Source organism: Hippoglossus hippoglossus, chromosome 7 (assembly GCF_009819705.1).
Source record: "Hippoglossus hippoglossus isolate fHipHip1 chromosome 7, fHipHip1.pri, whole genome shotgun sequence".
NCBI classification, from domain to species: Eukaryota; Metazoa; Chordata; class Actinopteri; order Pleuronectiformes; family Pleuronectidae; genus Hippoglossus; species Hippoglossus hippoglossus.
Genome location: NC_047157.1, coordinates 27,090,060 through 27,101,600, shown reverse-complemented (window position 1 = coordinate 27,101,600; position 11,541 = coordinate 27,090,060). Strand labels below are relative to the sequence as shown.

The following is an 11,541-nucleotide window of genomic DNA, read 5'->3' as shown; positions in this document are numbered from 1 at the left end:
ATGTTCATGAATGATTTCACAAATGTCAGAAAAGCATTGATTGTTCCGTCCTTTAACTCTACATCTCATGTTTATTCACAATATTGGAACACGTCATAAAAACACGATCATGTCGTCTTTTCATCAGAAAACGATTCTGCTCCAAGTAAAACGACACAGATCACAGAAAACATCTTCATATATTTAACGTCTACTTTGATTTTTAGTTTGGTCAATGTCCCATCTGCTAACATGGAGGAGGAGGGGTTTATAACCTATACTGCTGCCAGCCACCAGGAGGTGATGGAGACACTTTGGCTTCACTTTTTTGGAGTCGACATGTCGTCCATCTTTATTTACAGTCTGTGGTCTCATGTGTCTCGATCCTCTGAACAAAATTAAATTGAGACGATCGAGTAACTGAGACGTACGTTATACTGGTGTGTGTGTGTGTGTGTGTGTGTGTGTACTGTACATGCACGTGTACTGTGCGTGTGCGTGTGCGTGTGCGTGTGCGGTACCAGCGTGACTCAGATGTAACTACACCCTGTGACTCTGTTTTCATTCTCTCAGTGAAGCACATCACATCATAACATGGACCCAGCTGTACCCACAGACTCACATTACACTGTAACACACATTCCTCAGTGTGTGTGTGTGTGTGAGTGTGAAACTGAATCCTGTGGGGTCACCGTTTGCTCCGTAACACCGACCTCATGTTGACGTCTGCAGGCTGACACGGTGCATGTGTGTACTGACCTCGCTGTCACACTCACACTAGTACAGTACGTTACGCACACAACTCAACTCAACACAACTCACCACCACAACAACACTGATTACAGTACATTTGGCTGCAGTTACATCAAACAGCAAACTTAGACATGAATTTAGTCTCATAATCACTAGAGATGGATGGTGATGGATTGAAAAGTTACAGATTGAACCTTTAATATATACACAACAGCGCCCCCTCTGGAATTAGCTCAGCATGGACGTGCCCTGTTGTGAGCTCAAATGACAGGTTCACGATATGTGAACGTATAAATCACTGATCTGACATCATCTATAGATCCAGTCATAAGAGCTTTGTCCTCAGAGGAGGCGTCTTATAAAAGCAGGACATCAGATGGGACATGAGGGGACTTGTCTTTGGCTCGTCTCCACCTTCCAGCTGCAGCCGGAGTGAAGAACAAACTGACGCTGCGACTCCACCCTCCGACTTTCTCCTGTCAGGAAAGCCGAGATCTTACAGGATGTGATTCACTGAAACTTTGTCAAACTTTATTTGTTCTCTTTTGTCTCGTCACTCACTTGGTTTCAGTCACAGCTTGGACGGAAACCACACTCTGTAATTAAAGACGGACGACATGACGGCTCCCAGAAGTGAAGCCAAAGTGTCTTAATTGTCCCCTGATGTCTGGCTGCAGGTCATAAACCCCTCCTCCTCCATGTTAGCAGATGGGACATGGACCAAACTAAAAAGTCAAAGGAGACGTAACATACATGTTTGACAAAGATGGTTTCTCTCATTCCAGTTCTTATCTCACTGATGTTTGTTCAAGTGTTTCCGATCAGTTTGGTATGAATCAGTTATTTGATGATGTCCCATCTGAGAGCCAGCACACAGTTTGTGCACGAGCAGAGAAAATCTAACGAGCCGAGGCTTGTTTGAGTTAGAGCGTTATAGAGGAATAGGTTCTGCTCCCAAACTGAAAGACCACGCTCTGGAACAAAGAGGAAAAAGTAACTTGAGCTACAATTCAAGATGAAGAGATGATTACGTTTTCTGGGTTTTTCCTCTGGAGTGAAAGTCATATTTTACAGCAGTGAACTCTACATTTGAAACGTTGATAAGTTTGTGACTCAGCTTCATGTGCACTTCTGCACATGTTTTACTAAGATCACTAAAACTTAAAGATGCTAATTTTACTATTCAAACTTACGACTGACAAGGCCTCATTTTAACCTAAGAGGTATTATAATATAATATATAATATAATTAATATTCTGGATGATCATTTCTCACATCTCTTACAGTGAAATGTGTCAGACAGTGATTTCTTTATGGAGAATGTGAACCTGTCCTTTAAACATCACGCTCACGAAGCAAACTGAACATGAAGGAGGAGGAAAAAGGGGTGAAGAGAAAGAAAAGGAGGAGGGGGGGGGGGAAAGAGAGGGAGAGAGAGAACGAGAGGGAGAACGAGAGAGATCGACATGGAGAATATGGAGTGAGAGGATTGAGGGGGGTGCGTTTGTTGTGCGTACCAGTCGGTGCAGTGTGTGAAATGTGAACTGTGTGTGTGTGTGTGTGTGTGTGTGTGTGTGTGTTTGTGTGTGTGTGTGTGTGTGTGTGTGTGTGTTTGTGTGTGTGTGGAGGGGAGGATCCTCTAACTCTTAAAGCCGGTTCAGAACGGCAGATATCGGCAGAGCTGAGAAGGAGAGGCACTGAGGAGGGAACACACACACTGAGACACACACAGACACACAAAGACAAGAGGCCTATTGTGAACACACACACACACACACAGTTGCTGGTCACAGACACTTTCACAACACACACACTCTTCATTGGACTCTGGACTGACCACTTGAGGATACATCCCTCAGGACTCTGTTTCCCATCATGCACCAGCGGAGCATCTCAGAGCTCCAGGGGGTCTCCACCCAGCAGGGGGCCTCCACCCAGCAGGGGGCCTCCACCCAGCAGGGGGCCTCGACCCGACGGACTACCCAGGATGGAGCCTCCAGGAGCTCCAGGTGGAGGAGGGGGGCCGTGCTCTGCAGCGTCTGCCCACCGAGGGCAGCTCCTCTCTGGGCATGGTGGCTGGTGCTGAGTGCCCTGGTGGTTCCTGGAGCCTGGAGCTTTCTCAGCGAGGAGCAGGAGGAGCTGCTGGTGGAGCTTCACAACCACTACAGAGGACTGGTGTCCCCCAGCGCCTCCGCCATGATGCCTCTGGTAAGACACCTGCAGAGACACAGGCCACGTCAGGGTCAAACATGAACAACGTGAACCAGACCAGAGGGATTTTAACGTCATGAGTAAATATTAAATTCTCTAATGAGCGACAGGGAAACATCAGAGACATACTGTTAAAATAGGCGTTAACCTGCTCCTTCCATGAGGGTCACAGGCTGGGAGCTGACATTGGGTGAGAGAATTGACTGTTTATAAAAACAGACGTAGACTCCCGGTTCAGGGTCTGAATCCTGTCTTCTGTGTAGTGACCAGCAGGGGGCGACTCCTCTGGTAGTTTCTATAGAAGTCTCTAGAAAGTGACTCCACTTCTCACTTTATAACGTCAGTAAACATTCAGGAGTTTCTGTCTCAGTCTCTAGTTTCAAGTCTTCTTCAAACAGCTGATGTTCATTTAGTGAATTATGATCATTTAGAGTCAAACAGACCATAAAGCACCGGATGTGTTGGGGGGGGGGTACCACAGTGTGATTGACAGCTAGTACCGTCCAATGGGTACAGGTGGCAGGTGTAGGTGGGCGTGTCCTCGAGCTCTCAGTGGGCCATGATCAGCTCCTCACATTCACCAACGAGCTGTGAGTGGAGTGGAGGTTGGAGGTTTGAGTCCCGGTGAAGAATCCACCCGTCACACACTGGTCATTACCCTCTGACACGCTGCTGTTGAGCTTCACTAATCTAATTCAGCCGCTGTCATTGAGCTCATTGTTCGAGGATCTGAAACCTCAGCAGGTCGCACTGGAAACCTCTGGACCCGTCCAACTTTATCAAACCTGAGACAAACAGATCTTTAAATGATGTGGACGCATTTATAAAAGAGTTGAAACCTTAAAAATAAATAACACAAAACAATAACTGTTCTCATGATACTGTTACAACAACCATGTCCCTGCTGGTGGGACTGAGACGACTCTCTCATGTCTCATGTCTTCACAATATATCACTTTGAGCTCAGAGCCTAAAATATTCTGTTATTGTGTGATTGAACAATATCTATAAATTCATTATAAATTAATTAGACCAACGAGCAGTGTAGTGAAACTGTGGCAACACACACACACACACACACACACACACACACACACACACACACACACACACACACACACCGAGGGTGTAAAAGGACCATGTGTGACTTTGCAATGTTGAAGCTCCAACAAGGAACTCTTCATGATTTTGGCGTCTCTGTGGACAAACGTGTTCCCACTGTCCCCGGTAGTAAAAACCTGGGTTCAGACAACATGTGCATTTGTTTTTGAAATAGTGAAAGAAGACATAAGCTGTGAGTTCAGGACAAACAAGAAAACCCTGAGACACCTCAGCTCACTTTAAACCATTTACTGTGATGATATAACATCAGTTTACTCTCTGCTGAATATGAATCCATCTGTCAGTAAAAACAATCCCCCCCCCTCTTATTGTGGGTAAATGGAACATCCCACCTGAGACCATACCAAGTCACTCAAGATTCATAAATATTAAAATAAGACCTCATCTCATAACCAGTTCAAACTCCTGAAAGAAATGTGTTGTTCAGGGTCTAGTAACGTGTTTGGACACGTGATACGTTCAATATTAATAAAATCTGATTAAACAGACGACCGGCAGAGTAATTGTCGTAAGAGACGCAGTAGATCACGAGTTCAGGTTCTGTGGTCGGAGTCCAGCCGCAGATCTTTACTCACCAGTTAGAAAAGATGTTCTTTCTTGTCCCCAGAGGGAAATTCATTGAGCTGGGGTCAGAACCACAAAGGAAACAAGACAATAAGACAAATACAGAATCATGCTGCAGAACGAAACGTGCTTCAAATTCCGTAGCTGCAGCAGAAACTAAGAGGAGCTAGTGAAGTGCAGTGTGGTGTGGCCAGGGGGCGCTGTTCTCCATCCTCTGTCTGAGGGGAAACTCAAGTTTACCGTCGGGACTCAAATTTATATTCTACCATGAGGAAAAGAAAATCACAGAGGATTTATGAACAAGACTCAACAGAAACAATCAGATGATTTTTACGTCATATTACGTGATGTCTCATCTTTGTCCACAATTTATTTTAATTGTCTCCAGCTGCGAGTCGCTCCTTCATCTCTGTCCTGCAGTGCATTGTGGGATCCCAGTGTCCGTCAACAGCAGAGTCAGACGTTACGTGAATTGAAACAGATTCTACTTTTATTCTTCTGAAAGATTCCTGGTGTTAACGGGACCGAGCAGAACAAGAGACAGAAACATGGAGTTTCTTTTTGTTCTCAGAACACAAACACCTCATTCGCTGGACTTGTCTCAAACTTTACTTCATCTTGTTCTAATTATCTTTGTTTGCGTCTGTGTCCTTTGTTTTCATGATCACCACTCGACTACTGGACAGTTTCCATGTTCTTTATTTCATTTCTCGTGTCTTACTGGATCTAGTTAAAGTCCCTGAGAGCTTTGAATCTGTGCTCCTTTGTTCTTGTTGGGATTTAAGTGGCGTCTTTGGTCACTTTTTTTGCAGAGATTCTACAAAACAGCTCATCTTTTAAAAGGAAGAGTCATTTTTATTCAGTTTTTAGGGATCAAAGCTGTTTTCAGACATGAACTCTGGAGGATGTGCGTACGTTTGGGTCCAGACTTTCTCTGGAGTTAAAGAACGTAGCAGGAGATTCTCCGCTCAGACGCTGGATAACAACACAGAGATCTCAGGTGACGAATGAGAGGCGGGACACGTGTTGTTGTTTACAGCTCGTCCACACCGGCGTCGGCCCTCATCACCAAAAGATCTGGAACCTCCTCGTCTTTCCAAGTTGACGTCTTCGTCTTCTACGTGTACGGCTCCTCTTCTTCATCCTGAGATGTTTGTGTTCTTCCAGTTTCACGTCACGTGTTAGAAACCTCATCAACACGTCCCAACATGCATTGTCTCATACTCAAGTGGACATGTGTCGTCCATCTTTCTTTACAGTGGATAGTGGCAGCAGGTGTCCGTCGTCCCTTTGTCACGATCTTGTGGACGTTTTATTTGGACGATGCAGAACGTTGGTTGAACAAAGAAAAGAAACTGGCAGATAAATATGGTTCAGAACAGTGGACACTATTCATCCGCTTCAATAATCTTTCCCTTCATTAAATCTCACTCGTACGCGCATCAAGATTCAGATCTTGTCTTTTTACAAGACAGCACAGAAACGCTGAGCAAAGCGAGGCCTGGGTTCCAGGAAGCGACGGGTGTTTCCTTCCTCAGACTCCATCCAGTTAATAACGTGAGTTTTAGAGGAGGAATGCAGCAGGGAAATCATCCTCAAGACAGACGGGGAGGGGAGGCGGCCTCAGGGTGGAGAAAGAGACGATGTTTAGAGAGAGAGAGAAATGAAAATTAGGTAGTGTGTGTCTGTGTGTGTGTGTGTGTCTGTGTGTGTGGGTGTGTGTGTGTGTGTGTGTGGAGACAGGTCTCAGCCTGTTTCCACCGTATGGAAGCCCCACTGGGACATTTCCATATTCGTGTTGTTCTTTCTCCCATAAAGTTTATTGTAGAGAAAGACAGAGAGAGGGACAGAACGAATAAGGAGGGAGGGAAAGGGAGGAAGGAAACAGGTGAGGGAAGGAAAGAGAAGAAGTGGATGAGACAGAAGGAGACATGGATCGAGAAAGAATGTGCCAAGGAAAGGAGAGAGGAAAGGAGAGAAGACAAGGAGAAAGGAAAAGAAAAAGTAAGGGAGACAGTTTTCAGACATGAACTCTGGACATTTTCTATAGTTTGTGTTTCTCATGTGAGAATTTTACTAGGAAGCCAGAAAACGTCCAGAGACACTGACTCAGACTGCAGAACACGTCAGGAACACGTCAGGAACACGTCAGGAACACGTCAGGATCACGTCAGGATCACGTCAGGAACACGTCAGGAACACGTCAGGATCACGTCAGGAACACGTCAGGATCACGTCAGGAACATGTCAGGAACACGTCAGGAACACGCCAGGATCACGCCAGGAACACGTCAGGAACATGTCAGGAACACGTCAGGAACACGTCAGGAACACGTCAGGAACACGTCAGGATCACGTCAGGAACACGTCAGGATCACGCCAGGATCACGTCAGGAACACGTCAGGAACACGTCAGGAACACGTCAGGAACACGTCAGGATCACGTCAGGAACACGTCAGGAACACGTCAGGAACACGTCAGGATCACGTCAGGAACACGTCAGGAACATGTCAGGAACACGTCAGGATCACGTCAGGAACACGTCAGGAACACGTCAGGAACACGTCAGGAACACGTCAGGAACACGTCAGGATCACGTCAGGAACACGTCAGGAACACGTCAGGAACACGTCAGGATCACGTCAGGAACACGTCAGGAACACGTCAGGATCACGTCAGGAACACGTCAGGAACACGTCAGGAACACGTCAGGAACATGTCAGGAACACGTCAGGATCACGTCAGGATCACGTCAGGATCACGTCAGGAACACGTCAGGAACACGTCAGGAACACGTCAGGATCATGCCAGGATCACGTCAGGAACACGTCAGGAACACGTCAGGAACACGTCAGGAACACGTCAGGAACACTGTTTTCACTGAAGGTTAAAATATTGAATAAATAAATCAAATGAATAAAAGTGTAAATAAAGATGGACGATCTTCTCTCTCTGATGTTTGTTCAAGTGTTTCTGATCAGTTTGGTTTCAATCAGTTATTTGATGATATAAAAACAGGCTGAGACGTCATGATTGACAGCTGAGACTGACTCCTGATTGACGTGACCGTTTGTATCTGAGATATTTTGGCTTCACTTCCGGATAGTGGGAGGAAGTGGAGACACGTCGTCCATCTTTATTTACAGTCCAAGTTATTCATTGACTGAAACGTACGCTCTATATCTGCGTCTTGAATTCACAGGATCAGAAACAGAAGAAGTAACAACAGATCAGAAGCTGAGTGACAGCTCACTGGTTGTTAACGACACTGATGAGGAGAAAATCCATAGATCAGTGATTTACTGATTGATTCTATTGAGATGAACAGAAACTAAATCAGCTGTTCACAGACCACATGACCTCTGGTATGTTCCTCAGAGGTGTGTGTGTGTGTGTGTGTTTGTGTGTGTGTGTGTGTGTGTGTGCGTTACTGCACGACGAACCGAGAGTCATAACACAGACCAGATGTTGAGAGAGAGAGGAATGTGAAGGAGACCCCTGACTATTGTTTGTGTTGTGTGTCACCATTGAACAATAAACACACACACACACACACACACACACACACACACACACACACACACACACACACACACACACACACACACACACACACGCTGGAGTATTAAACTCTTTCAGTATCTTAGCAACAGTGACTCAAAGCTCAAGATAGAGACAACAGGTTGAGTTAAAGACGTCGTCATCTGATCCGTCCAATCAGCTTCCACCAGGTTCCTACAGTGAGAACATGATGCTGATGATGTTCTGTCTCTTTAGTCTCTTTGACTCTCAGGTCCAAACCCACAGCTTCGTACTAAACACATCAATATTTAAAAACTCTGATATAATTAATTTCTCAGCGATCACAGTTTGACACAGATATGTAGAGATTTCTGGAATTTGTAGATAGATTATAAATCCATGTAACTTCTTGTTGGAGATCATCTCCACGTCTTTGCTGCTGCAACAAACAGCTTCTCCTCCGCTCTCCGAGGTCTGCTGATGCAGAAATGTTTCACATTCTTGTTATTTAAATGAATGAAGTGATTGAATGAGTTAAGTGGCGTCTTCTCTCCTGTGGGGGGTTCTGTGGTTGGAGCGCTGGTGGTTTGCTGCAGCTCGTCACACATAAATAACCATCAGCAAAAAACCCCGGATCAAATCATTATGTCCAAATTGTTTTGATAAATCTTCAGTCATAATAATTTGTCCTCACATTAAAATCAACCAGAAACTAAAATTAGTGACATAAGAACCACATTTGTAGGTTTTAATTGCAGGAACTGTCCAACATTAAATATTTGTCTTGGTTTTTAGATTGAAGCTTTGACGGACGAGGACGGAGTGAAAGTTATTTCTACACTAACAGGAGGAAATATGATGCTGTGTAAACGTTTTACCGTTCGATGGTTTGTCAGTTTTTGAAGAGGAAACACTCGTTTGTTGTTATACTGTACCTCAGAGAGGGTCAGGCTGGGGTCAGGGTCACAGGTCAGAGGTCAGAGGTCAGGCGGGTGATGGACGTGCCATCCAGGAAATAAATGCTCAGACAACAGGATCTGATTCAGGAGCAGCTGCTTTTATCTGTGAATGAAGGAAACAAAAGAAAAAGAAGAATTATCTTCATGTGTGAAATCACTTGACTGATCGTGAGGTCACCACAGACATGTGATCAGTCATGTGATCAGACATTTGATCTGTCATGTGATCTGTCATGTGATCAGTCATGTGATCAGACATGTGATCAGTCATGTGATCAGTCATGTGATCAGACATGTGATCTGTCACGAACAGAACATGATGCTAGTAAATAAAAATGTTTCCCGCTCCTGTGGTTTTTTGCACATTGACTCGATTTGATGTTAAACGTAATTTTAAAACTATACTGGGACAGTTTAGTTTACGAAGTCCTGGAGGTGATGACGTCTGATCTGCTGAGCGGACACATGGCTTCAGATTGACCTTTAACCTCAGGAACCCTCGAGTTCGGCCTCTATCATCGATCACAAGGAAAACTTCAGTAACTTCCTGTGTGATAACGATCGCACCCTTCTTCAGGTTTAACGTCCGATGGAGATGATCCAGCACATCACCGTCGACATGAAGCGGGTTAGGGTTAGCTTCGTGACAGAGATGATTCCAGAAGATGAAGAGAAAGACTCATGTTCATCATCTGGAAACAGCTTGCAGCTCTACAGCCGGACGGAGCTGCTGCTGCAGGACATTGTGAAACAAGTGATTTTCTGTGTTTCTCTGCAGAGATGGGATCCGAGTCTGAAGCTGATCGCAGAAGGCTACGCCGCTAAATGTGTCTGGAACCACAACCCGGAGCTGGAGGACACCGGAGAGAACCTGTTCGCCGGCACCGGGGCCCTGGACCTCCGGGAGTCTCTGGAGAAATGGTTCCTGGGTGAGTTGGATCGTCAGAGCGCGGCGTTCGTTAGCTCTACAGAAACTGATCAGCCAGAGAACAGAGTGGTGACCTGAGGAGGTGGAGGAGACCAAACTCAGAGGAAACTCTGGACTCATCAGCTGACACAGACACGACAGCGTCACAGGAGTTAAAGTGTCATAAAAGGGTTTGATTCCATTTAACGCTTCACTTTGTTAACGTGGGAATCAAACAAAACACGATCACTACATCTGTGATTTTACTTGTGCGTCATGTCTGAATGTCGGCGGTGAAACTTGTAACATTCACACCAGAACAATTTGAGACGTACTCTTTTACTACTTTGCCCCATGTGGCCATAAAAGGTACAACATGAATAACAAAAACCATAATAGAGCGATAATTTAATTATCTGTATCTGTGCTAATTTAGTCGAAATACAACGTTTATGACGTCTTCTGATTTATGATATGAGTAAAATTCACAGTTTTATAAATTAAATTAGTTTAAAGTTAGTGCTTCCGTAATATACAGTATGTGAGTACTTTTACTTTTGATACTTTAAGAACATTGTACTTCCTTTTGCTAAAGTTTCACTTGGAATGAAGTAATGGAATTTTTTATTTTAATTATTGTATGTATCTGACCCTGTAGAACATCTGGACTACAACTTTCACAACAACAGCTGTGACGAAGACAAGATGTGTGGACACTACACACAGGTCAGACACACACACACACTACACACTACACACAGGTCAGACACACACACACACTACACACTACACACAGGTCAGACACACACACACACACACACACACACACACACACAGGTCAGACACACACAGGTCAGACACACACACACACACACACACACACACTACACACAGGTCAGACACACACACACTACACACTACACACAGGTCAGACACACACACACACACACACACACACACACACACACACACAGGTCAGACACACACAGGTCAGACACACACACACACACACACACACACACACACACACACACACACACACACACACACACACACACACACACAGACACACAAACACACACACACACTACACACAGGTCAGACACAAGAGAAGTTTTCTTCAGATTATGATGCAAATTCTAATCCAGATAATCCACTTCAGAGATAGACATTCGTGTGTGTGTGTGTGTGTGTGTGTGTGTGTGTGTGTGTGTGTGTGTTACAGATGGTGTGGGCAGACACACACAGAGTCGGCTGTGCCTTCCACCTCTGTAACATCATGGAGGGTCTGGAGTGGGAGAGAGTCTCCTACCTCGTCTGCAACTACTTCCCAGCGTCAGTACTACTACTTATTACTACTACAATTAATAATACTACAGAAACAGTACTTTACTACTATTACTTCACCACAACTATTAGTGCTTGCCACCAATCAATCTACCACTAAAACTGAACTACTACATTATTACTGCAACATCTACCACCAACAAAGTATTATTGCTATTTGTACTGCTGTTAAATC

The 11,541-nt window shown here is 44.8% G+C and overlaps 1 protein-coding gene across 3 annotated transcripts in view; it reads left to right on the top strand.

The window, feature by feature from the left end:
* Positions 1 to 2,374: 2,374 nt before the first annotated feature.
* Positions 2,375 to 11,541, top strand: part of LOC117765263 (peptidase inhibitor 16-like) — a 35,757-nt gene continuing 26,590 nt past the window's right edge. For 2 of the 3 annotated variants that reach the window (XM_034591643.1, XM_034591644.1), the window contains exons 1-4: positions 2,376 to 2,941; positions 9,891 to 10,041; positions 10,678 to 10,745; positions 11,245 to 11,354. In XM_034591643.1, the coding sequence (XP_034447534.1) occupies positions 2,609 to 2,941; positions 9,891 to 10,041; positions 10,678 to 10,745; positions 11,245 to 11,354 (662 nt within the window). In that variant the 5' untranslated portion in view covers positions 2,376 to 2,608. Of the gene's footprint in view, positions 2,942 to 9,890; positions 10,042 to 10,677; positions 10,746 to 11,244; positions 11,355 to 11,541 lie in introns of all 3 variants that reach the window. The other variant, XM_034591646.1, reaches the window with a different exon arrangement.